Source organism: Doryrhamphus excisus, linkage group LG18 (genome assembly GCF_037039965.1).
Source record: "Doryrhamphus excisus strain RoL-2023G ecotype Guam linkage group LG18, RoL_Dexc_Guam_v1.1, whole genome shotgun sequence".
Classification (NCBI taxonomy): domain Eukaryota; kingdom Metazoa; phylum Chordata; class Actinopteri; order Syngnathiformes; family Syngnathidae; genus Doryrhamphus; species Doryrhamphus excisus.
This window is the reverse complement of record NC_136374.1, coordinates 17799718-17826911: the sequence shown is the minus strand read 5'-3', so window position 1 is coordinate 17826911 and position 27194 is coordinate 17799718. Positions and strand designations below refer to the sequence as shown.

The window sequence follows — 27194 nt, the reverse complement described above, 5'->3', positions numbered from 1 at the left end:
GTGACAGTAAAAGTTTGAGTCGTTTCTTGGCAGGTATGCGTATGTAGAAAGTTGCGTAACAGGAAGTGGGCTCTATTTACCCGGGCCATCGTCTCACACACGCTCGGCTCCACAGAAATGGAGGCCGCATAGAATTTACTGTACAATAACAAAAAGTAAATGAAGTGGTTGAAAGTTGAAAATATTTTTTTACTGTTTAATTGCAACATTTCTCTGATCCATGAGTTTTAAGGGAGTTGTGGGCTTTTGCATTATTTTTCTTTTGTTTTGGTTTTTTTTATCCTGCAGTGTTTATGTGATTGGGGGCCCAATGCGAAATTCATAGTACAAATTTATAGTACTCCACATGCAATGTCATATTATCAGTTTCTCTGGTATTTAAAAGGGGGGGGGTGCTAGGTTAATTGGCCACTCCAAATTGTCCATAGGTATGAATGTGAGTGTGAATGGTTGTTTGTCTATATGTGCCCTGGGATTGGCTGGCCACCAGTCCAGGGTGGACCCCGCCTCTCCCCCAAGACAGCTGGGATAGGCTCCAGCACCCCAGCGACCCTGGTGAGGATAAGCGGTAGAAAATGAATGAATGAATGGGAACGTCATGCACAACAGAGGTCCAAATTCCCAATTTTCTTTTTACTTTAGAGGGCCCATTTTTCCTGAAAAATATTGGTTCCCTTCCAAAACTTTGATTATTGATAGTATTCAGCATATGTTAAATGTATTGAAATATTATTATAGTAATAGTATTATTTGAGTCATCGCTGGGCCTTTTACAGTACTTTGATACATTCAGTACATTCTGATTGTATGTATGGATCTTTGGTACTTTACCAAAGATCCAAGTATTGCATGAGCTTTTTACTTTTTAAGATGTTTCTCAGCGGTCCATTTGACATGCACACCATAGAATTGGGTTTGTCTATGGGATGGTCACCTTGAGGTTCGAATGAGGGTTTATCTCAAGGGCCAAACGTTTTCTTGACAATTGCAGGACACACGAGCATACGAGAGAACAGAGTACATGGATTTTTCCTCTTGACTTGGACTGTTCTCCGCATGGGAAGCCATTAGAGGGAAAAGGCTGACAAGTCGGAGTAAGAGAGGATGGCAGGCCTCAGTTCAGTGCGTCTGATTCCATCCCTGACGGAGCAGCGACGGCCCCCACTCAGACGCCCTCAACCCAGTCAGCCAAGCGCGGTTCCAACCTGAGCAACAACACAATACGCTCGGATGCTAAGATGCGCCCCGACCGTGCAATCTTCTTCCTGGAGGGGACGGGGAGTTATATAAATGCTAAACATGGCTACCTGTCACTGAAACGCCGGGACAGCTTCCTGATAATTTCCTGCTCGGATCGATCATGCGGCATTTGATGAATGAGGCTGGCGGGGAAATCCTTCCAGGTCTGCGGCCTGAAGTTGATATCTTGCCGATTTGATGCATGCGGCTCGTCATTAGAATGTGAAGCTGCCATGTTTACTCTGGGAATGAGTGGCTCTGTACGTAAGTATACGTAAATGTACTTAGACTACGAGTACCTTAAAATGGAAATGTTGTATTTCAGCATCAGGAAATAGGATGCTTTAGGGAACACTTTAACAATCTTGACTGTTGAGCGAATGTAAATAGAAGCTACACTAACATTAAACATCGGGCAAGAGGCGGGGTCCACCCTGGACTGGTGGCCAGCCAATCACAGGGCACGTATAGACAGTATTCTTGCTAATCGGATGAAACAATAATAAAATACGTACGTAGATCTTACCTACGCTGAGCTGTTAGCAATATGGCGGCGAGTCCTCCTCCAGGTGGGCCTTTGAGGGGATGTGATGATGGGCCATCAAAGGTGGCAAACTTCAACTAATTGACCTCTGCACAACGTCATCAACCACGAGACACGGCATGGTGCCATCCGGAGGGTAAGAAGGTAGAGGAAGGATGATTAAATGAGGGAAAATGTCTGTGGAGATGAGGAAAGACACGCGGTTGGTTTGTTTTGTTTAAGTTAAGCTCCTTCTGCTGGCAACATGTATACAGTCTTATCCCCTCCAATGCAAAAAACCTATGAAAGTTATATTAACAGATTCATTAATATTAAAGAAAAGTGTTTTGCATTCAGTCTTTCCACTACTATTGCACAAAAACAAGCACATCATAATAATCGAGAATGTGTTTCATAAATAAATAATAGGCGGCATCGTGCCTGGCGTTGGGGGCAGCGGCGAGCGTACGTGCGAGCCAAGACCGCCGCCGCTAACGGCTTCATAGAATAAAAATCATTGCAAAATCGCTTCTCCATTCATTTCACCAAAGTGGGTGCAATTACGGAAAGTGTGACAAGCGGCACATGGTGCAATCCCTAATGTTATTAAGCAAGGCATACCGCTAATCAACACAACACATTACAGTTTCATGTTCAAGTCCGGAGCTCATGCACACACACACGCACACACACACACACACACACACACACACACACACACACACTCATCATCTAAAGCTCCACAAGTTGGCCATACTTATCTAATGACCTTGTCCATGTTGGTAAGATATATCCCCATTTGACTCAGCTAATTGGTGGACGTGTCAGACGATGTTTAGCGGCTTAGGAAATCACATGTGCCCATTGATTCCCCCCCCCCCCACCTCCACCAGACAGTATACGGCTTAATCCAGTCTCCAGCCCCATTGTTGTAAATCCTCAATAGGTTTTCAAGCAGAAGAGGAGGAGGAGGAGGAGGAGGAGGAGGAGGGGAAGAAATGGAGAAGACATGCAAGGCAAAGACTGGAGCGAGAGAGAAAAGCGATTAAAAGACACTTGGGAGTCGGGAAGGTAAATTCAAAGCATGTTGATGGAAATAGAGCCTTCCCAGCCGTGGTGGAACATATAGGGTTAATATAGGCCATCATGGCGGGAGGCTGGCATGGAGCCAAATGCCTTCACATGCCTTCACGTGCCTTCACGTGCCACCGCGTGCCCCCGCGTCATGTGACTTGGGGCGCTGCAGTGGCAGAGCATCTGTTCATCTTCCCTCAATGAACAGGATGAGAGTTGTTTGCTGTCATGAAAGTCTTCTACTGCCGTGCATCTGAACTTTGGATGGCGGCAGCGTCTTTAGACGACCATATGATGAAAAACGCCCTTACCGAGCAAAGTACGCCATCAATAATAAACATACATCAGCTGAGTTTGAAGAGCTGCAGCTCCAGAAGAAGATGCAATAACGACTGCGGGGGCCAATCCGGGCCATGGAGATTATGACCACAATGATGTACTGTGGACTCAACAAGTAAACAAAGGACACTCCTACAGCAAAGTGGATACTGAGGACTATACAGTAATACTGCATCTCTCCAGAACACGCATCTCCAAAGTCAGGCTGAGGGAACGTCATTAAGAATGAAAATGATTGAATGGTAATGATGCTAGTGGAGTCCTACGGGAAGATCAGGGAGACGACTTCCAGACTAGCCTGGGACAATATCTAAGACGCTAGGACAACCATAGGGATAAGATAAAGACGTTAATCTTTTATTTGATATGTCCGTCATGCATTCTGAGTACCATGTGAGTGACTTTGTAGTTAATTTGAGGTATAACAATAATTCAAGTCCTGACTTACACCAAAAGTCACTAATCACTTGTTTATAACGGTTAATTGGTTCCATACCCGACTGTAATAAGTGACTAGAAGGATAGATAAATGTAGGTTTTAACCTTATTAAAGCCTGTTAGGCATGAAATAACACCCCTATATTTACTGTTACACTCATATTACCCGCTATAGTAGATCAAATCAGAGGAAATAAGATATTTAAGGCCTTTAAAAAGTTCTTCTGGCATTCAAGTCTGACACGTATTGGTTTGACCTAACGACAGGAGCTCGTATGTAACCAGAGTACTACCTGTATAGAGAATACTCACACATAAATACTTGTTTACTTTTACAGCATGCAGGTAAAAGCCTTTAATTGCCCCCTGTGCATCTAAACAAAGCCTGAGCTTCGACATGCAATCATTGGATTTCACCATTTTGAAATATAGTGGTGTGTCACACTGGGGGGGGGGGGGGCACCAATTAAATAAAATCATTGTTGTCATCATTTGACAAGCCTGAGTAATGATGCTCCCAGCTGAAACTTTATTTCCGTGTTTTATTCAGACACAGTAAGTGACACAGCGACTGTTCCAACATCTAATTAGTCTCATCAATATCAGACGCTCTCATCTTTCTATTCATCAATCTATCTTTCCATCAATCTATCTTTTCATCAATCTATCTTTCCATCAATCTATCTTTCCATCAATCTATCTTTCCATCAATCTATCTTTCCATCAATCTATCTTTCCATCAATCTATCTTTTCATCAATCTATCTTTCCATCAATCTATCTTTCCATCAATCTATCTTTTCATCAATCTATCTTTCCATCAATCTATCTATTCATCAATCTATCTTTTCATCAATCTATCTTTCCATCAATCTATCTTTCCATCAATCTATCTTTCCATCAATCTATCTTTCCATCAATCTATCTTTCCATCAATCTATCTATTCATCAATCTATCTTTCCATCAATCTATCTTTCCATCAATCTATCTTTCCATCAATCTATCTTTCCATCAATCTATCTTTCCATCAATCTATCTTTCCATCAATCTATCTTTCCATCAATCTATCTTTCCATCAATCTATCTTTCCATAACACCGTGTAACGTCGCTGGAAACAAACACTGGACTGTGTTTTGTTTGTCCTTGGCAACAAGACCTCAAATGGCAACCAGATATTCACTTAAGATAGTAGGGCTCTGATTTAGTGGCGCAGCGCAAGGTGGCGCACCATGGCGCACCATGGCGCACCAGTAATTTAATCCAGCACAGTAATTTGGTCATCTGGTAGACGACGTGTCCTCTTTGCGTTGATCCATCCTTGAGACAGTTCAAGTTCACCAACTTCAGGGAGTTCGTGGCGTGTTGTAAACGTGGCGCCTCCATGTGGTGGATTGCATGGAAAAGTGGTGGCATCGCTCATACAGCTGGGATGGATGTTTTCCCACATTTTGATATTTCAGGAAGAGCATTACCTGGAAAACTGGCAGAAGAAGAAGATTAGGCCGCTTGGAGAATAATATGTGTTGTCTTTCAGCAAACACGTAACAACAGCCTTTTCTATCAGCTCTTCTCCAGATGGACAGGAGGAACCAGCTCTTGCTGCAGAAGATGGAAGCCTCATTGTGGGACTTTGAAATATCAGATTATCCCCTGCAAGAATACATAGATTGTGTTATTCCTGCAGGGAACTATTTGCGCTTTTTGAGTCCTTTTCCAAAACACATGTACGGCCGCTTTGGATGGTGGCACCAAGACCAGCCTCTGTGGCATCAAGAGTGGACGTGGTTCTTTCAGAAACTGGACGTGGACCAAGAGAGCCTGGCTAGCAACCAAGCGAGATGTTTCTTTTGTCGAGTAATTGAAGTGAATAAAGCTTTCAGGACATTGTGTACAAGGTGTGATGGAAATTCATCTTTGCAGCCGCTCACACACATTTTCCGCAATATTTTGAAGATGCTAGTGCCGTTGCCATGGAAACAATGTTTTGTCCAGTTCTTCCACACAGCTGCATGGAGCACTATTAATACTCTCGTCTTACATAGATTATGTACAGTAGCTAACAGTTTGGCTAGTGCTGTCAGATGACTGCATTTTTTAATCAGTTGTCTCATTAATTGATCATGATTAATCACCATTCGCCACTATGTCTGAAATATGCCCATTGTCACTGTATTTTAGTAATTAAAGATAACGACAGGGTGGCATTACGGTACATAGACTGTAATTAACATATCGTACGCTTATGAAGAAATGTATGTAATCAAATGTAAATCAAGCTAAGACCCCCCAGGGGGAGGAGTTCAAGTATCTTAGGGTCTCGGTCGTGAGTGAAGGAAGGTTGTAGCGTCGGCAGTCCATGGCCGCGGTCTCTGCAGTAATGCGGTCAATGTACCGGACCGTGGTGGTGAAAAGAGAGCTGAGCCGGAAGGCAAAGCTCTCAATTTACGGCTGGATCCATGTTCCCGCTCTCACCGTGATCTTCAGCTTTGGGTCGTGACCGAAAGAAGATGGTAGATACAAGCAGCTGAACCTCCGTAGGATCCTGGACTCACTCTAGGAGATAAGGTGGGGGGGGTCGGTCATCCGGGAGGGGCTCAGAGTAGAGCCGCTGCTCCTTCACATGGAAGCATGTAGTCCGGATGCCACCCGGATGCCTCCCTGGGGAAGTGTTCAGGGCATGCCCATCCGGGGCAGACCTAGGATTATGTCTGACAGCTGGCCTGGGAATGCCTTGGTGTCCTCCTGGTAGAACTGGAAGTAGTGGTCAGAGACTGAGAAGACTGGACTCCCCCCTACTGAGCCTACTGCCCCCAAGACCTGAACCCGGATAAGTGGAAGAAGGGGAATGGATGGAAGCTAGAAGTATCATTTCTACTTTTATGCCACGTTTTCCAGTCCTACAGTGATATGGCTAATTTGCTTCGGAAGTAGTGACGTGGAAGTTAATATGCGGTTTTGAAGTCGTTAACAACAGTACTTCACACAGCTTCTTTAGTGAAGATGTGCTCCATTGGCTTCAAGACACTCTAGCAACGGGAATTTAACTTCAGCATTTTCCCCGGCCGGGCTCAAAATACGCCAAAAGGGGCTGTAATGTTTTTGTTCTAAGTAATATTCCCACATCTGACTTCGGCGCAGCGCGCGTCCAGCTTCCATCCTACCAACTGCAAAGCCCGGCCTCACCGGCGCCGTGCCTGGAACGGCATGTCGCCGTGCGTTTGTGCGAGAGAGCGGCCGAGCTGCTTAGACACGCTCCTCAGCCGCCCGTCGGTGTGAGCGGCGTCGAGTCAGAGCGCATCAATCAGCGACATCTTGGGTTGGAAACAGCTGACAGAGCATCTCCGAGCCCTAAAATAAACAATCATTTCCTAAATGTCGTCTGAAAACAAGTTTTGGTGCTCTGGCATCCATCTCTTGGCCCACATACTGCGTTCCTTTGTCTATACTTCATTTTCATGTATTTATATATATTTATATATATATATATTTATATATAGGACAAGCGTAAATAGTCCAGAGCGAGAGTGAATAATTATACTCTGCGTGTGTCCTTTTAGAGAACACGTCATGCTGATACCACAAATTGATTCTTTTTTTTTGAAGAAGCAGACAAGAGGAGGAAGAAATAAAGACTCGTTTAAAAAGCATTCATTTGCATATGCCAAATTTCATGCAAAGCGGGCGTGAATTTGAGTTTGCGCCTTTTATCCTTTTGATCTTTGCTGGGAAATATATTGTCTGCTGTAATAAAAAGAGGCACGCACGTGATTGATAATGGATGCACGCTCGGCTGGCTGCTGCCGTCTTGCTTTCATCTCGGTCAACAGTGGATGAGAAGCGCTGATAAAATGTAGGCCAAGCGGCGCTGGGATGGGTTTGAGGGAGCGGGTGGAGGCTGTGACACAAACACACACACACACACACACACACACGCAATAACAGAGATGACAAGACGCATTCAAATGATGCTGTCAATCAAAGATGTAGCAGCTGCGTTGGCCGCCCTTCCAACCCTTGGAGTAAAGACCAGAAGGCCACAGACGTTAAAGGACTCCAGGGTCCAATGGAAACATCTCCTTTATTAGATGAGTTCATATTTACAGATGAGCTGAGGTTCTTTGACACTGATGGCCTTTCTAGAACTGGGGCTGGACGCCAAACGGTCCTTGACACACACACACACACACACACTCGTCCTCACGCTGCACTGCTAGCACATGAATGTATTATTCATTTAGCAACGAGCAGGATGTGGGGCCTTGTCAAGAACTGAACCCACCACAGAGCGGAGCAGGAGGGGGAAGGAAAGAAGATCGAGTTGGAGATTACAGTCGTTCCTTGCTCCCCGAGGGAACACACATGAGTCTTATTTATGTTCTCAATGGCCTATTTAGTCATTTTGCTATACTATATTGGCTAATATATGGACACGGGCCAGTGTATATGTACATATAGGGCTGTTATTTCATGGCTAGAGGGCTCTAATACTGATTTTAAAGTTTGTTAACAGGTTTTTATGCTCTAAAACTTATATATCACATATATCACGACATATCACAATCTAGTCGGGAACCAAGTTAGCAATAAATTTATTCACCTAAACTGCAACACAAATAGGACAACAGTTCATCGGCAGTCAGGTTAAGGAGACTCCGGTTCATGTCCAAAGAGGCCACATGGTTCTGATACTCATCATGGGATCAATCCTCTTGGGTAGTGTAGTACACGTTTGTACAGCTTTGCTGTAAAATGGAAGGATCCATTGCCTGATGTTCGTCCGTGCTGTACTGTGTATTTGGTACCCCGGTCCTCAGAAGTATGAAAAACATCCAAAACATGTACGGGATCGGTATTGGTATCAGATGATTTCACTCATGGAATATCGGTATCAGTATTGGCAGGCTACAACCATCTATAAGAATGTTGGATATTAGAAGACCTTGCAAGTGAACTGTGATGTTCTAACATAGTACGCTTCTTTCCAGTGGGCAATTTAACCAACATCTTCTCTCTACCTTTCAGCAGAACCTCCTCAGTGCTTGACGGGAGAACATTGCTCCTAAAGTCAGGCTCTTTCCCAGTTCTTCCACCAGCTCCACATTTCACCTCTCATCTAGAAGAAGTCGGCTCCCGTCTCCAATCTTCAGCAGCAATCTGACATCATTTTGTACTCTCGGGCTGTCGTTTTGAAGTATTTGGAGATGAAAGTACTGAAACATTTGGTCAGAATGAAGCATGACTGAAGAATCCTGGTGGGAAGGGGAGCACAAGTGGGGGGGGGGAGTGATGTCGGAGGGGGGGGGGGGGGGGGGCGTCGAGAAAGGAAAGTTGTCATTGAAAAATGGAGCTCAAGCGGAAAAGAAAGTGAAGATGGACTAGAAATGAGCTGAATCCCAAAGGCAAGGTGGACTATCCAAGCTACGTATCCGTGGACTAAATCCTGGCCAAGACGTCTAAGACGTGTCGTATTCCCATGTCCCATTCCCATTGTTGAGATATGCGGAATACTCGCCTGTAATAAATTACAATCAACTTATAAAAATCAACCTGATGTTCTTCGTAATTTAGCCCTAAACCTGATCTGCTAAGTCCATATTAAAAAAACGGGTCATTGGACGGGTTCCAATGACATCCCAGTCTCCAGCCAGTGTTTAAAATGACAAGGATGGAGTTCCAGTCCTCCGCACGACGATACAAACAGGAAACAGGAAGAGAAGCATGGCTAAAACCTTGAGGCTTCCCTTTCAATCAGGCGTCCTCCTCTGACGCCTGACATTTGGGCTAACAATGGCCAGCACCACTGTGACTAAAACCAGGGCCCCCAGGAGGGCCTGGCCCCCAACCGTGTGGCCGCCCTGACCCGTCGCCCCGGAGAGCGAGGGCATGTCAGCACAATCACATTATGGCAGATGAATGGCCAGCCCCCGAATGTGGATGGCTCCTCCAGAAGAGAAGGTTGCCACATGGCCCAATTTGGGACAAGTTGGGAGTGTGAAGATAGCACTGTGTGTGCGTGGGTATTAACACATGCATACCATGCCCTTGAGCAAGGCGACAGGCAGCTGCACAGTGCTAAGTTGGAGAAAAGGCCGACGGTGGGCATGACTGGTCCACAATGAAGGCTTATGAAACGCCGGCCGAGGGCCTGAGAAGGTCTTCAACTTTTATAGCCGCTCGTTGTTTGACTTCTTATTGGTCAGTGGAAGGAGAAGGAAGTTAGCATGCTAGCTCAGATACCACGCATGCTTTTCAACGTGTCACTGGAATGCATCCAATGCAAGTATTTTATCCTTCTTGGGGTATTACTAAGGATGCCCACGGGCGACTATTCAGCCATCTTGGATCACACACCCAAGACCAAATCTTGCTATACTTGGGCCCCGCCCACATTGTGCCAGATTAGTAAATAGTTGCAAACGATGCAAAACACAAGGCGCACCCACGTGTGGCGCTGTGAACAGACCAGAACCAGACCAGAACCCGGAACCTTAGGACAGACCGAATTGCAGAAGAAGGAAGAACGGATTGCTAGTCTATACGGAAACGACAAGCTGGCGTTTTCCCATTTTCCCACTCTGGAATAATGTTTGATAGCACCCAGTTTCTGTGTGGATGACGGACTGAAATGGTAAAAATACCTGCAAACGTTCCCATGTGGATCACGTCTTTGAGGTTCCTTCAGTTGATAAAGCCAAATGATTTGTCAGAATATCATCCCGTCTTGTCACGTTAGGAAGTGTTCGGCTGCCTTCCTAACGAGTCTTTATTACAAAACGTTTGCTAGTCCTGAACTGTTAATCCCGAACCAAATGTCACCGTCTTCCATTTGTTTCCAGCATCTGGACCACATAGTACCTGACTGTGGATCCAGATGAAGGTCTAACGTGTGAAAGCGTACAACAGTGAGCTGAATAGAAGCGTAGCGTTGGTGTGAAAGCAGCTTAAGGTGGCTGTTAAAGCCTCTAACACTGAAAGCAGCCGTTTTTTGACAAACTCCAAGTCTAAGCAGAAGGAAAGGAACCATGGAGCCTCCAAAGGCTGCTTGACAGACGTTTGCCTTCAGAGCAAACTGCAACGATTAATCTCACTGAGAGAGAGAGTTGTTGCTGTTGTTGGCAGGTGTCATAAGCCCAAGCCCGCAGGTTGGAGGCCACCCACCGCTGCGATGCCGCCGCCCTCCCCGGGACGCAGACTTCCATCTTTGCCCAGCGATGTTATTACAATGGCATCTAACGATGGTTATCTAACGATATCTAACGATATCTAACGATATCTAACAATATCTAACGATATCTAACGATATCTAACGATATCTAACGATATCTAACAATATCTAACGATATCTAACGATATCTAACGATGTGCCTTTAAAGAGCTAATCCGGAATCCGACAGGATTTCATATTTGCGTGAGGTGGGCACGCTAAGTGACTCCCCCACAGGACAAATTGGGTTTGATTTCTTCAGCTGGATGGATGTGCGGCGCTCCAAGGAAGACAGGAAGGCAGGAAGACATCCATACTCTGGGAATAACTTAATCCCATAATGACTTCCTATATTGGTAGACGTTGTGGCAAAGCGTAGAAGGACGACTTAGTGCCCTCGAGCAGTGTAATTATATCTGAGGATGACATACATAAATGTCGTTTTAACACCTTACCCCCGAGCGCCCCCCCCCCCTCCCCCCACTACACACACCCAGCGTAACATATATGTGCTCCAAACCTGGGGCATTTCCAAGCAAGCCCCCAGCCGAGTGACCCATTTCTCTAAACTGGACCCTTGGGCCAGTGAAAAGGACTGGAAGATGGCCTGTCAAGAAGCTGCTGGTTCACTTCCCAGGGCACAAACACCCATGCAAGCCATCCGGGGGCCCACCAGCACGAGTGGGGGAACGGGTGATAAAATCCTCATTTTCTTTCATTGCTCGGCCATTTGTCTCCGTCGTGCAGGGGGGTTGGGGGGAGGGGGGGTGCCAGTCATTCCAAAAGCAAGTCGACATTAAAGCTGAGTCACGTCATGCCTTCATCCATCATTTCCTTGTTATTCTCACCGGATGCTTCCTTCTTTCTTACACTTTGCCTCCTAGGGCGTACTCACCCTCAGCCATCCACCATTGGTACCTTCCTGGACCCCTCCCTCTCCTGGCCCCCACTTTGCTTGGTACATGGTATCTGTTCTACTATATTACTGCCATTATACTACAATATTCCTTTAGAGATGTTGGGTTTATTTTTAGTCTTTAACTTCACTCCCTGACACCTTAAGAGCTGCGCTGGACAGCTCCAGTTTTTAGCCTGATGGTTACTGCAGCTCTCTTGACGCATTTGTTGCATAAACGTAACGTAAACACAAAGTTGAATGCTCACCTTTCCGTACGTTCTTACTTCATCATCGCCTCTTCCCAAATTCCAGTTGGCAGCAGGAGACATGCAAACATTCCAGGATGAGGACTGAGGAACTGAAATGTACAAAAATCCAACTACTTTATTTTCCAGACTTTAGGTCATGCTTTTTCTTCCTGGTTTGGCTATTCCTGCGACTTATACTCCGGAGGGACTTATGAATGTTTGATTTCCACACTGACAGCCATGAGAGGATGCCCTCGGCTTGTGTACCAGTATCTGCTAGTCCCATCCCTCCTGCACCCCTGAAACCTGACATGGTAAACATCAACTTATGTTGACAACCGAGAGAGGCGGAACTCTGATTTTATAAAAGTCATTCCCGGTCCAGTTTCTTCTTCATTGTGAAGTTTTGGCTGGTACGACTTTTTCTCCAGAGCAACTTGTCGTCTGGAAAATACGATAATTAGCCAAATTCCAACATGTACCCAAGAAAGGGAATTTCAAGATGAGATTGCTAGATTGTTGCTGCACCACGCCCGCCCGTTTAAACAGCATCATGTCTATCGAGAAAGGGATGCAAACACAACACGATGATGGAGTTGACATCAGCATCATCATGGCATTATGTTGCATTGTCACACTGGAGTCGCGCTCGAGAGAATAGACCTCCGCCAAAGTCCCACAGCCTTGAATTAGAATTAGAATGAAGATCTACGCACTATTCACCAGCGACTTACTTCTGAATAAATAAGCAAGATGATGGAATCACGTTGACAACAACTTAAGTCTTGTTACCCTTTCCTTTGGGTCCAACATAAAACACATCCCAAGGTCTTGTGGTCTTCGTTTTGGTTGATCTGAGCAACGTCGTTCAACACGCAAAGTTTGCCGTTTGACATCTTTCATGGAAAATATTTCATCATCATTATTACCTTTTGGGGGTTTGACACTGGATCCCCGGGTACAGTGTGTTCACTCACTAATGAAGATGCTTTAACACAAGAAAGCCAAATGCCAAAGAAGATGGACTGTTGCCATGCTAACCAACACATCTCATGAGGAAGGAAAACCGAATGAGGGAGGACGTCCTTCCCGTTTGTGAAAGTCACTCAGTCCAACGCTGGGCTGGAGGACGAGCTGTCAGTTATTTTGCTCTGGTACTTCAACAGGTGATGGAAAAGGAGCTCCAGGTAAAATCCTCCACATCTCTGCTACCTTCTACACAACCCGAGACACCTACACAGATCTGAACCTAGTAAAGCGTAGAGCTCATTCACTAAGTCCGTGTGTGTGTGTGCGTGTGTGTGTGTGTGCGTGTGTGCATGTGTGTGTGTGTATGACTCCACGGGGACGCAGGCTGCCTGTTGGCGATCGGCTACCTGCCCGAGTCGATGCGTCAGCATCCCACCTGGATGCTGCAGACGGGATGAGACCAAGGATAGGAGAGTGCAAATGTCTCCAAGCACAAAGTCTTGCTTGTATTGTCTTTGTCCATTTTAGCCATTTTAGCCATTTTAGCCCTTTTAGCCATTTTAGCCCTTTTAGCCATTTTAGCACCAAGAGCAGGCTGACATCTTGGGCTGGTCTCCAATATCTCCTTGGTGTAGAACAAACACAAAAATCCTCGTAAACAAATGCGCCAAGGAGAGGCATGTTCATTTCCGTAAACAAAGCATGTGACATTGCGTCTTTTACGTACGTGTACGACTCCCCTCCGCTACAGTATTGTTGCTGTAACAGTACTGTAGTAGTCATAGTAGTGTAACAGTACTGTAGTAGTCATAGTAGTGTAACAGTACTGTAGTAGTCATAGTAGTGTAACAGTACTGTAGTAGTCATAGTAGTGTAACAGTACTGTAGTAGTCATAGTAGTGTAACAGTACTGTAGTAGTCATAGTAGTAAATCAGGATGCATGCTTTAAGGAACAAAAGCAGCGTTCCAGTTAGAGTCCAAAGTACTAACACTTTCTAGTAGAACACGTCTTCATTCTTCACCTACACCAGACGTGTCCAAATTGCTGCCTGGGGGCCATTGTCGGCCTGGGGCTTGTTTTTTATTGGGCCGCAGCACATGGTAGAAATAAAGTTCAACAAAAAAAAAACACCTCATGGCACCAAGCAAGGAGAGAAAGTGCTGACGCTGTAAACAAATAATAAGACAAAGCTTTGTCTGTAATACAGTATATAAGTATGTACATATACATACACAATACAATATGTACATATATCAGATATGATATCACATATCAAAGTGGACTTTTCAGCATGTTTGGACCCCCCTACTGTCTACTACCTTCATGCAGCCTTTGAAGGACAGCCAAGCGGATTCTCTGGCTCAGGGCTGGTGACATTTTTTGGGTGTACCACATGACATTTGTATTACCATTTCTATACCCCCCAGGACCTTTTCATACGTTTAATATGAGGGCCTCCAACCTGAGAAGACAAGATGATCCAGCTCCACAATCCAACCTCGTTCAAAGACTGAAAGCTTTTTGACTTTGCCATCGAGAGATCACGTCAGTGGGAATACCTGACAGAAAATATCCTTTTGTCTTTTCAAGACCTTTGAAATCACGTCAATCAAAGTTAATGCTGGTTTGCCATAAATTGCTGACTCAGACTCTTTTACCGATACAACGCCGAGTAGAGATCTAATCGTGATTATCGTGAAGGAATACCCTCAAGTGTAAAAGTGTATGAGGTGCATGTACGCTTCTTTCGGCTCGTCCAGAGTAAAAGTCCAAGTGAAAGTATTTCATCTGAACCCCACCAGGGGGCCTGAAAGCTGAGACCAGCTCAGTTTGTGGTCCCGCTCTCCCGCAGCTACTGAGACAAAGTACTTGTGCCGGTGTACTTTTTACTCTGTTGTTTTTCCGACAGCAGGCAATAACTCCTGTGAGCGTCTTACTTTGGCTTGCCCGTGATGACCCTAATGTTCAAGGTCAAATGATTGGGACACCAAGGAGTGGCGCCATTGTTGCTAACGCTAGGATGAAAACACACGGCAGGATGCAAGATGGCTGAAGGCCTTCTTTTGTTGCTGTGTTTGTATACTTGGAGATGAAGGCATTGGAAGTTCTCTGCTGTGTTGACAAGCACCAAAGGTTAAATATGCTGTGTGTGTGTGTGTGTGTGTGTGTGTGTGTGTGTGCGTGTGTGTGTGCGCGTGTGTGTGCGCGTTGCAGAGGGGCTCATGAATTATAATGTGAGCTGTCAGAGTGAGCTGTCCTCGGGATAGTAAGTGGCCAGTTCATGTCAGGACAAGGCGTCTTGGCGCTTTATGACGATGCTGCTACCATAAAAGCATAAAGGCACACGGCACGTACGGCGTTGAACTGGCACCCCTGCAGGGAAGCACACCAGGCAACTCCATATTTAACGTCACTATAGGCGGCATTCCAACACCTGGAATAGACAGCCGGCACAAGATACACCCCAAAAGGAAACATGATGTTGGGGGGAGGTGAGGAACAGAGATGGAGAGGAAGGGAGGGGGGGGGGGGAGGTCACCCCGGGGGCTTGGCGTGGTGCAGGGCAAGACGTGAAGGTCATGTCGCTAAGCATCAGATCAGCTGGGCTGCCAGTGTGGGGGGGGCTACATGATCAGGTATGTCATCTTTGTTGGTGTTCCATCTCTGGTGGACTTTAGATGTTCTCCTTAAAAAACAATAGAGCCAAAAGGCATATTAGAAAAAACATTAAAATGTTGATAACTAATAAAAATGCAAAGGTTTGTCTCTAAATATTTGTATAATGTTGTTTTATCCATTCATCCATTTTCTACCGCTTATCCTCACGAGGGTCACAGGGGTGCTGGAGCCTATCCCAGCTGTCTTGGGGAGAGGCGGGGTCCACCCTGGACTGGTGGCCAGCCAATCCCAGGGCACATATAGACAAACAACCATTCACACTCACATTCATACCTATGGACAATTTGGAGTGGCTAATTAACCTAGCATGTTTTTGGAATGTGGGAGGAAACCGGAATTCCCGGAGAAAGGAACATGCAAACTCCACACAGAGATGGCCGAGGGAGAAATTGAATTGGGGTCTCCTAGCTGTGAGGCCGCGCGCTAACCGCTACCAAGTAGCTTTTAGTCTGGTAAATATTCATTTCAACTTTTTCGTGGACTTATTGTAGGTTCAACCATATTTTACTGAGCAGCCAGGACAACCGGAAGAGATGGAGATGTTTGAATCCTGGATAAAATACTACACATGCTAGTGATGTGTGTAAAATAAAAAGTAGAATAAGAGAGTAGTCGTTGTAATGTTGAACCTTCACGTTCACCTTCACTTCAAGTTCTTGTGAGAGGACAACAAGATGGCGGCTGAGCAAAGCAGATGGATCTTAGATCTTAGATCTTAGATCTTAGATCTTAAGGCTCAACACAAGATAGCAAACATTTTGGATGATGTCTACGACGACGTGTCTACGACGACGTGTCTACAACGACGTGTCTACAACGACGTGTCTACAACGATGTCTCCTAGCGTGAGACCAAACCTGCCAGCTTCTATTCGGCCATTTTAATATGTAACCATTCCCCAAAATGCCCGTTTTACTCCCAGGTCAATTTCCCTGCCGTGCGAGTGAGAAGACTCCCAGGGGAGAAGAGAATGAGTCAAGGCGTGCAGGCGGCTCGCCAATATCCACTTGAGAACCACGCAGAGACTCCGTACGTGCTCACACAAATACTTCACCTCCTCACCTGAGGGACGCGTTGGACCTCCCGTCAATCGATTTCCAGTTGCGTGTCCTGAAATACACGACATGCTTTTTTTTATCATTTGATAATGTTCTAGTTTTTGTGTACAGGATGTGGAAAGCCAACCGTTGTTAGCATGGAAGCTAACATTTGAGCTAACGTTTTTGTAACAGAAGAGCTTCACTGATGACCAAGATGAATCAAATATGAATTCAAATCAACTACACAGTCGACCATCAAGGAACGTTAAGTAATTAATACACCTATTTTTGACCCCGCCCCCAACCCACCTACTGGCTTAACGTTGACATTTTCCTCCGATTTTGGATCAAACACATTTGCAATAAAAGTGGCTGTTGGAATTATTAGATTAAATTCATTTCCAACACAATCCAGGTTTGACGCTGAAATATTCCACACACTTGTTCTACACATTAAAGTACAACATGGAAAAGTACTGGAGATGATCAATGGCCATCCCGGGTAGCTGTTCGCCTGGTCGCCAGGTATCCCAAAGAAGGGACAAAATGCCGGCACTCATCCGTAGTCCGACGCTGCCCGAACACAACAAAAGTTCCTCCTGCACTAAAAGTGCTCCGACTCAGGTTTGGACCGGGGCTTTATAGCCGCCGCCCGACGAATGATCGCATCACAGGCCTCAAACTCACCACACCCCGCCAAGTGTACTAAGGTGAGAACATGTCAATAAAATTCTAATAAAAAAGGCAAATTATTTTTAGTATCGACCCAAACTGTGAAATTTGTGTATCGTTGCACTCCCAGTGGGCCTGGAACCGAACCTTGTGGTATCCCTTTCGAAGACCCCTACAACAGCATTCCATTCTAGTGGAAAAGAGAAGAGATAAGAGATAAAAATATGAAAATATGAAAATATGAAACTGTCCATTTGCAGCCCGTCGTCAAGCAGCTGTCACCCGTGCTTGGGGAGCACCCAGCTACCAGGGCGTCACGCCTTCCAGGACCACGGCTAGTCGTGTTCGCACATTAGCGTGTGTGACCTCCGCTACATGACAACGTGAGATGGAGCCTCGGATGAAAAAACATCCTCCTTGCGGCTCACGGCTCTCACACACCAGCGGATCTATTTTGGACGCGCTGCCTAAAAGTCACACATGGCAACATGGCCGACACTCCAGCCTGACGAAGACAAACAAAACCAGGATGAGAACGAGAACGTCAGTGTGTGGGAACGCATGAAGGTAGTCCACTGGAGTCCAAATGTGGTCCAATTGTGTTTACATAAAGTAAAGGACAACAATTCCAAATGACTCATCTGCAATAAATCCATCATGTGCTTTGATTCATACGTAGAAGTCACATGACAATCATTTCACAACATTTTCTCAGAACAGCCGCCTTGCTGACGTCCTTAACTCGAGTCAAATGCTGCTTTCCTAATCTTATGAAACATTTTTAAATCTACTTTTAATCCCAAATGTGCTGGACATGAAGAGCGACGGATCAATAAAAGGCAGGAAGCAGCAGCTCTTCTCAATTGGAACGATCAATCACCAACATCAACATCAACACAGCAACATCTGATCAGGTGAGTCCAAACAAAGTGATGATGATGATGATGATGATGATGAGCAAGGCGCCACACCTAATCCCGCCGAGGCGCTGCCAGCAATGGCTGCTGTTTATTAACGACGCTCATGAGGCAACAAATGAAGCGTGAAATCACCATGTAGCACACGCGCATCGACGTGCTATAGCTAGCAGGTAGCACACACGCATCGACGTGCTATAGCTAGCAGGTAGCACACACGCATCGACGTGCTATAGCTAGCAGGTAGCACACACGCATCGACGTGCTATAGCTAGCAGGTAGCACACACGCATCGACGTGCTATAGCTAGCAGGTAGCACACACGCATCGACGTGCTATAGCTAGCAGGTAGCACACACGCATCGACGTGCTATAGCTAGCAGGTAGCACACAACACGTGCAGCATAGACGTGCTATAGCTAGCAGGTAGCACACAACACGTGCAGCATAGACGTGCTATAGCTAGCAGGTAGCACACAACACGTGCAGCATAGACGTGCTATAGCTAGCAGGTAGCACACAACACGTGCAGCATCGACGTGCTATAGCTAGCAGGTAGCACACAACACGTGCAGCATAGACGTGCTATAGCTAGCAGGTAGCACACAACACGTGCAGCAACGACGTGCTATAGCTAGCAGGTAGCACACAGCAAGGACAGCATAGACGTGCTATAGCTAGCAGGTAGCACACAACACGTGCAGCATAGACGTGCTATAGCTAGCAGGTAGCACACGTCGAGGGCGTGGCCATGAAGAAGAATATCTCCATGCCGAGTGAATGTTGGTATTGTAAATACTAACAACGGCTGATGGTAGTAAACGGCGTGTAGAATGATGTACTTTACTACACAGGCTAGTGACCAGTATGATTGACATGAATACACGTATAGACATCAATACTTTGCCAGTAGTACTGCAGGACTGAACTGTAATGGCGGCCAACGGCGTGTCTTCCATGGCGGTATGACGGCATGTCGCATTAACAGTCCAGTTGGGAGAGCATGCACACCACGAGTTCAATGCTGTGACCTTTACCGCAAATGATTCATTCATGACACCGGAGGAGTGACGTGTGGCGAGGTACTGAATACTTTGGAGTATTTTTACGTTCATACTGGTTGCTGATGAAGAGGATAACAAACAATTAATAAATTAAAAAAAGTAATTCATTTTGGTCTCTTTTTTCCCATATTTGCTTTTGTCTTCCAAATATTTCAACGTTCTTCTTAAATAATCTTCATACATTTTTTATTGTAATATTCTGATTTATTCCCATAATATTTTGACTTTATTCGAATCATGTTCAAACTTTTTCCACAAGCCAATTTTTTTTAAAATGACAACTTTTTTCTCATAATATGACTTTTAAAAACATATTTTTCTTTCATATTTAAAGTCTGTGCTACTAATATGACATTATTTTTCCTGATAATATTACAAGTTTATTCCCATAAAATCTGGACTTTTTTCCATTTTTTTCCTCTTAATATTTTCACTTTATTCTTTCCATTTTGTTGTTATTCTTTTATTTTTCAATTTTCTTTTTCATAACTAGGATTTAATCCCCATAATATGGGAATATTATCACAGTATCATTACAACTTGTTTTTAATGCTATATTAGATCTTTAAAAATTCCTTCATTCATTCATTCATTCATTCATTTTCTACCGCTTTATCCTCACGAGGGTCGCGGGGGGTGCTGGAGCCTATCCCAGCGAGAGGCGGGGTACACCCTGGACTGGTCGCCAGCCAATCACAGGGCAAAAATTCCTTCATATTTTATATATCTTTATGCTACTAAAAGTATATTCTCACAAAATGACAGCTTTTCTCTTTGAATATGTTCAATTTAGTCATATAATGTATATTCTATTTTTAGACTGTGCCACACAATGACACCTCTGCTACAGAAGGACGGCAGCGACAAGCACCTCCCAGCTCAGGTACCTGCCCATTCACGCTAAGGCGGAGTTCTGTGTCCGGTTAGCAAGAATAATAATAATGTTACGTGCACATTAAGGAAATGATGAGGATGTTCATAAATGTTTCTGTAGACTCCCATGATGTCATTTGAGGTTCCTGCACTGTATTTATTTAGAAAATGGGCAAATTTTGACTTATGGAAATGTTAAAAACAATAAAAGTGCATTAATAGTACAGTTGAATGCACAGATTTGAGTATTTATTGTATGCCAAGATCATTCCTAATGTGTCGTAAGGACATCTCCCCTGACTAGGATCATTCACTGGAGGCTTCCCTGAGTCAGAAGGAGCAGACTGAGTGTGATGCTGCCATCTATAGGCGACTTAATGCTCCTGTTCCCTTTCCTCCATAAGAGTTCACCACCAGCCTTGATGTTCCCTTTCCTCCATAAGAGTTCACCACCAGCCTTGATGTTCCCTTTCCTCCATAAGAGTTCACCACCAGCCTTGATGTTCCCTTTCCTCCATAAGAGTTCACCACCAGCCTTGATGTTCCCTTTCCTCCATAAGAGTTCACCACCAGCCTTGATGTTCCCTTTCCTCCATAAGAGTTCACCACCAGCCTTGATGTTCCCTTTCCTCCATAAGAGTTCACCACCAGCCTTGATGTTCCCTTTCCTCCATAAGAGTTCACCACCAGCCTTGATGTTCCCTTTCCTCCATAAGAGTTCACCACCAGCAGCTCCACCAACGTGCCGCTCATTGGCGATTCCCAGCACACTCGGCATCTCCGATGGCAGAGTAGACCTAGATGACCTAGATGACCTCCAGGGCATCAGTGATTGGCATTTGCTGCCCCGATGCCACTGGCCGCCTCACCTGGCAGCAGGTAAAAAGGCAGGGGGCATCATTCAGAGACCCCCGCATCCTGTCACACCCCCACCCACCCACCCACCCCCACCCCCACACCCACCCAAGTGGTTCCTTCTTGCTTTCATGGCCATGACAACACCAAGTCCTGCTTGATGAAGATGAAGATGCTTGAGTGACAGCAGCTAATTGGAAATTTAAGGTGAAATTTCCCGAGTTTAATTTATGCTGTCCTAATAATCTGAGGTGGGGGGGGGGGGTCAACCTCAGGAAGCGGGAAAACAAAGGTCATTTGGGACATGTGATGTAGTATTTGAGTCAAATATTACACAGTGACTTACAGTATCGTGTCAGCGTTGTCGATGTTCACTCAGAAGCGCCGCCTGAGGCCGCGTTTACGATACGAAGGCCAGCAGCCATTCCCGCTTGTAATAAAATCCGCTGTTGACACAGGAAGTCTATCGGAGGGCGCCGTGGCGGAGGTTTAGTGTGCGTACGGGTGATCCACTCGTAGCGCCGCCGCCTCCTCTCTTTGTGTGACAGACAATGCTGATAGGACGCCATCTTTGTGGTGAGATAGCATCGTTACACAAACGGCAGCCCGCCATTATTGACACGCCGTTTGCGTCTGCCTGAGTGACAAAGACGGGAAAGAATACAGAGAAGGAAATGGAGTCTTGGCAGTGTGTCATATCTTTTATGTACGTGTCCACTACATATGCAGTACTACTACTACTACTACCTTGACATGAGTGTTGGCACGGGTCAATATGGGATTCTAACACTTTATGGTCTTACAATCACAGCTGTAAAATATGTTGTTTTGAAATATCTACTGAGTTTACACTACAGTACTACTTATTTGGTCATGATATCAACATGTAATACATAGCATGTACTTATATAGGGTCATGTGCCTGTGCATTGCTTCAATGCTGGGTCGCCTTCGTTAGCACGGCGGTGTGTTTCCCACCACTGGATGCCCCGCAAACACGATCGTTTGGGTTCCTAAAGGGGGTACACAGGCTGCCGTAAGGGGGGGATCTGAATAAAAATGAAAAATGGCTGAATTCTGAGATTTACGTAATGCTCTCCAACGCCTCATACGAACATCCACAGGAGGAAGTAAGTTTGATGATGGAGACGTCTGTGTAGGACTTTCCAGGACGCTGTGTTCATCTCCATGACGGGCCCCCAATGTGTGTTTAGGTACCCTAGCCGTACCGTACCATACCAAACCAAGAGTACTGTGTACTGTACTTGGTATTCCATTTCTCATAAGCTCCATCAACTCTGAAGCACAGGCATGCGCCTAAGAACCATAAAGCCCACAGAAGACGTTTGGCCCTTCTGGTGGCCACAGGAGAAGACCTCCACAGTGGGAAGACTAATAAGGGACTAAGTCTGGGATGGGAAGTGTAATAACAGGACTGACAGAGGACGAGTGTGGCGACAGGAAGTGGAGAGCGGGGGCGCATGGGGGGGGGGGGTGATAAGACTGGTGGCTTATCCTGGTCGGTGGGGCAGGATTAAGTCATGTGCGACTTTGGCGAATGTGCTCACATCATCATGGTCACCCTCCAAGAAACAGCCATGGAAGGGCTGGGGGGGGTTAAGGGGTCGTGTCGCCCCCCCGAGACATTCTTACTCGGCTGGAGTGGATTTATAGGACGGTGAATCCAATCGCCCAACGCCATAATAAATCAGGAAGGAGACACTTTTTCCTCCGCCTTCATAAACACTGGCGATGTTGAGGCGTCTTGCTTTGCTTTTTATGGCCATCGGTCCCGAGCGCTCACCCCCCCCCCCGGTGTCAACCATGACAGCGTCGGGTCTTCGCACCGGCCCACCTTGGCGCCCGCGCTGACAGGAAGATTCGTCCCAGACGTATGGGTCGGGCCGGCCTGCTGTTATCTCTGCCCTTTGGATGCCCACTCTCCGTCTGCGGCCTGGGGAGGCTGGATGAAGAGCGAGTGGATGGCTCTCATGGGGGGGGGGGCACGTAGTACTGCAGGAAGTCACATAAAAATCAAACATGTATTCATTTCTACTATCCAGGGTCACGACAGGCGGGGTTGGTGTTGGACTGGTCATCAGCCAATCACAGGGCTTGTATACTGGAGATGTACAACCAATTCCAAAGATTGGAATGTTGAGCCACAGAAGCCCAGGGCCATGTCAAAGGTCTAAAAAGGTCTACAGAGCTCCAACGTTGGGGCTCTAACTACAAATACGTTGTGGAAGTTCAATGATCGCGGCCCCGTCAATTAACAGTGATAAACGAGACAAACGGAACTTTCAGACAAATCGGACTTTTAGACCAAAATAAGACTTTTCCTGGAGACGGCCAGACCAGAACTGAGCGGTCGTGTCCTGCTGCCAAAAAGAGCCAACACAACATCTGAATATTCCGACATTCTCCTGGAATGTTTTGGTCTTCCACGGCAAAGTGCTTCACGGAAGTAATTCCATTTTGTCGTCGGTCCCAACAAGCGGAAGACCACGGATCTTTTTCCTCCAGTTGTGGTGTCACCCAGTGAATCGTTTGCGTGTGGATGTGACGATTTATCAGGCCGCCAAAAAAAGACTCCATCTTTGCGATGTAGGAGGAAGCCGAGTACGAGGAGAAAACCCTCGCCTTTTGCTGTCCATCTTCAGGATGCCTCGTATGCTGAGCGCCCACCCTTCCTCAGGAAGCTGTGTGTGTGTGTGTGTGTGTCTGTGTGTGTGTGTGTTCCAGTTGACGTTAACTTTGTTTGCTAGCAGCCTAATCAATTAGCAAAGGAGCTCCGCGGGAGTTTGTGCAAAACCAGAACGGCAACTGTCCTTAATGGAGTCACACACTCCAATTAGCTTCACTGGCAACTTCTCGCATCGGCAAAGCCAAGTTGGCTGGGGAGGGAAAAGGAGGAAGGAGGAAGAAGGAACCCGGGAAGAGAAATGGGAAGAGGAGCAGGTTGAGGAACTTTTATCTGACTGCATGTGTCTTACTTTGGGTGAATTGATCCCCATTAAGTGTTTCCAAAGGGCAGCGCTTTGTCAAAGTCTGACACCTCCTCTCAGCGGCTGACACGTCCACGGCTGGCGGGGGAAGAGCGGACGCTAAAGAGTCCGGGCAGGGCTGCCAGAGCACATAGAACATAAGACGACATGACGTCTGGGTTAAAACTCACACATCAAGCGGAACAATCACCTCTTAGACAGCCGCACTCAATCAAAAGGGGAAAAAGTGATAATTACAGAATGCCGGGTGCCGGAGGGGGGAGCATTTATGGAACCCCCCCCCCCCCTTACATCGGTGGGATTGAACTATTGCTGTCAAGCGGCCCAATAAAGAGACTGGAAATCAATATTGGCGCTCGTGGAAGCACCAGCAGCCATCTTCTAACCTCCACTATGCTGTTGATTCGCCCCAATCAAAGCTGTGCTGGTCACCATGACAACCACAATCCCAGGTCTTTCACAGCACCGAGGCGGAGGTGCAAGGTTGAGAGCGAAGCAAAAGTCCTACGAGGGAAAGAATAAGACGACAAGCGTGTGATGTGCGCCCAGCTTCCTGGAGCCGCCAATCAAACGTGTGTTTATCTCATTCCACGCCCACGCGCTTCAATAAGGGACGCTCTTATTTGCTTTTCAGCCATTGTGCTCCCCGATCTGATATATCGGTGAAATATCCCTCATATTTCTCTAAATCAGTCACTTTAATGAAAGGGTGTGTCTTTGTAATAAAAGCCAAATGGCAGACGGCAGCGGCGGCTTTTCAGGCGCTTGTTTAATCAGCCGAGGACTGAATGGGCCAAAGCAATAAGAGCGTGAATGGAGGCTGGTATTTGTAAAGAAATGTCAAGGAGGGACACCAGATATGAGAGTCAGTGGCTGAAAACTCAAATATGGTACAGAGTTCAACATGGCCAATATGTGCATCATGGCCGCCGGGTCACAGACGGCCCATCCTGGTGACCAAGTGGAGTTCAGAGTGGGAGGTGTTGACAGAGTCACGCACACACAAGTTGACTGACGGAGTGAGAAGATGCACACTTGCCTGAATCCGTCATCATAACGGCATCGCTGGATGAGCGGTCAATGATACGTTATTTCTTGCAGCATTTCATTTATTCATCAAAACTCATCAATAGACCGAAATTATGGACCTCAGGGTCGAAACTAAAGATGCGGTGTCCAAGTGGGGCAGTGAGCACACCAAACAGGTATTTGGGATATTTAGGATTGCTGTGGAGTGCTATGCTAGTACACCATGGTACCGCTAAGGAAGTAGGTAAGACAGAATTCCAAGGCGTACCCAACCCACACCGTTGGAGTGCAGTGGGGTCTGGTCTTTGAAACAAGAGGACCTGGTGGGGGTCGGCCATGGTATGATTTAATGAACCAACAACAGGAAGTGAGGACGACTGTATGTATGTTAGATATTGGCTTCCACGTGTTGTCACGTCCATGGAATCTGCCCAGGGCCTTCAGAATCAGGAGTGCTGGCCCATGTCACTTAAACACTATTAGGAACAGAACGGTTTCCAACAATCAGATTTCAGACTCACCTGACAGGACCGTCAGCAACATCAGCATCTTCCATCCTCTGATTGGATCATGTTTGGAAGTCTATTCCTAATATTTCGTTACCACAGCGCAACGCTTCATCGACCCTGGTCAGACACAAAAAGGCAGACATGCATGTTGTTCATCATGCGAACAAACAATAAGTTCATGTATGTTGTTTGTTCACCAGGGTGGAAGGGTTAAGCGTGTGGGTGCCGTGATGCTGCGAGCCGTACCTCTGTGAGCTGACCTCAGGGGTTATCTGGAAGGTTCCTCCACACCTTGCCGCTCGCACAAAGCAAAGCCATCACCATGGCAACAGTAGCAGTAGTAGCAGGGACAATACGTGGCCTGTGTTGCTCGTGTGCATTCATACATGAACCTTCACGGGACCACATGAATGGACATGGATTCACTATATAGGGCAGAACCCACAATCCCAGGAATGAACCCAACACACACACACACACACACACACACGCACACACGCACACGAATCCATGCTCACTTGACTATTCATCTGTCCTCTACTTCCTTTATACCTCATTTCCTTGGCTTCCCTCGCTTAATGAAATCACAAGCACGACACAAAACCAAGCCCCTGGGCCCGCGTAGCGTTGGAAGAAGGATGCGCACGAAGCCGTTTCCAGCGGTGATTAGCATGGCGTGACAAGAGGCAGCCATTGCACACACGCCGTCGCTCCGGCCAAACACAAAAGACACACGAGCCGCAGTCTCATCACCGCCGGATCACCTGGATTTATTTCCGAGGCGGCAGGGGTGTGCCGGTGCAACCTGACAATAAATCAAGGCATCAGATGCTCCAGAGACAAATCAAGATAATACACTCAAAAAGCCAGAAGGAGGCTCTTCAGCGGCGCCGGCTAAATAAATAAATGGATGGATGGCTAACAGAAGCACAGAGGGGTGCAGAAATTGGATGGATTTGACATGCTCCCCTCTTCTTCACTTCTGCTCTTCATGCTCTCTCGCTCGGGGCTTCTCATCCGTGATTGGTCAGCGAGCCCTGCAAGGACAAGGAGGGACGGGAGAGAAGAGAGGCTCAATTTAAAACGAATTTAAAACTTTACATCGCCGCAGTGGAAGAAATCGCCAATTGAGGGACTCGATGCGGTGCTGTGAAGGAAGTCTGGAGAACTGAAGAGAATTTTTCCAGCGGCGCATTTCCATGTCAGACGTGAAGGACTGGAGATGGCGACCAGTTCTCGGGACAAAAAAGGATTTGATTTCATTCTGTTTGCTAAATGGACCATCAAAGCCACGGGCTTCTAACTGCCTTTACCGGTTATCCGTCTTTGGCGGCCCAGTGATGTGACAGCACCAGACGATGGTGAATAATGCAGACCAAGCAGGGTGAAGGGTTTCGGTGTTGAAGATGCGCTTCTTCTTATCTTGGTCTTCTGCTTATTTCCATTTAGAATCAACTCAAGTGGCATTCTGTCTTCCTTCCTTAGTCTTGTTATCGTCGTTTCCTTTCAGTAAATACGAGTCGCCACCAGTCAACGCGCAACGTGCTAAAGAATCCAACGTGGTTCCCTGAACTAAACAGGTGGAACAGCAATCTAAGTGCTACCATGAGAGA

The 27194-nt window shown here is 46.2% G+C and overlaps 1 protein-coding gene and 1 long non-coding RNA gene across 3 annotated transcripts in view; both read right to left on the bottom strand.

The window, feature by feature from the left end:
• Positions 1-14663: 14663 nt before the first annotated feature.
• LOC144902051 (uncharacterized) lies at positions 14664-25562 on the bottom strand. Its single transcript, XR_013630289.1, has 3 exons — positions 24430-25562; positions 24032-24161; positions 14664-15621 (listed from the first exon to the last, which is right to left on the bottom strand). It is a non-coding gene; the product is annotated as an uncharacterized LOC144902051 (long non-coding RNA).
• Positions 25563-26325: 763 nt separating this feature from the next.
• The window catches only part of chchd6b (coiled-coil-helix-coiled-coil-helix domain containing 6b), a 41642-nt gene continuing 40773 nt past the window's right edge, over positions 26326-27194 (bottom strand). For both annotated transcript variants that reach the window (XM_058054598.2, XM_078798577.1), the window contains one exon: positions 26326-26618. In XM_058054598.2, the coding sequence (XP_057910581.2) occupies positions 26595-26618 (24 nt within the window). In that variant the 3' untranslated portion in view covers positions 26326-26594. The remainder of the gene's footprint in view (positions 26619-27194) is intronic.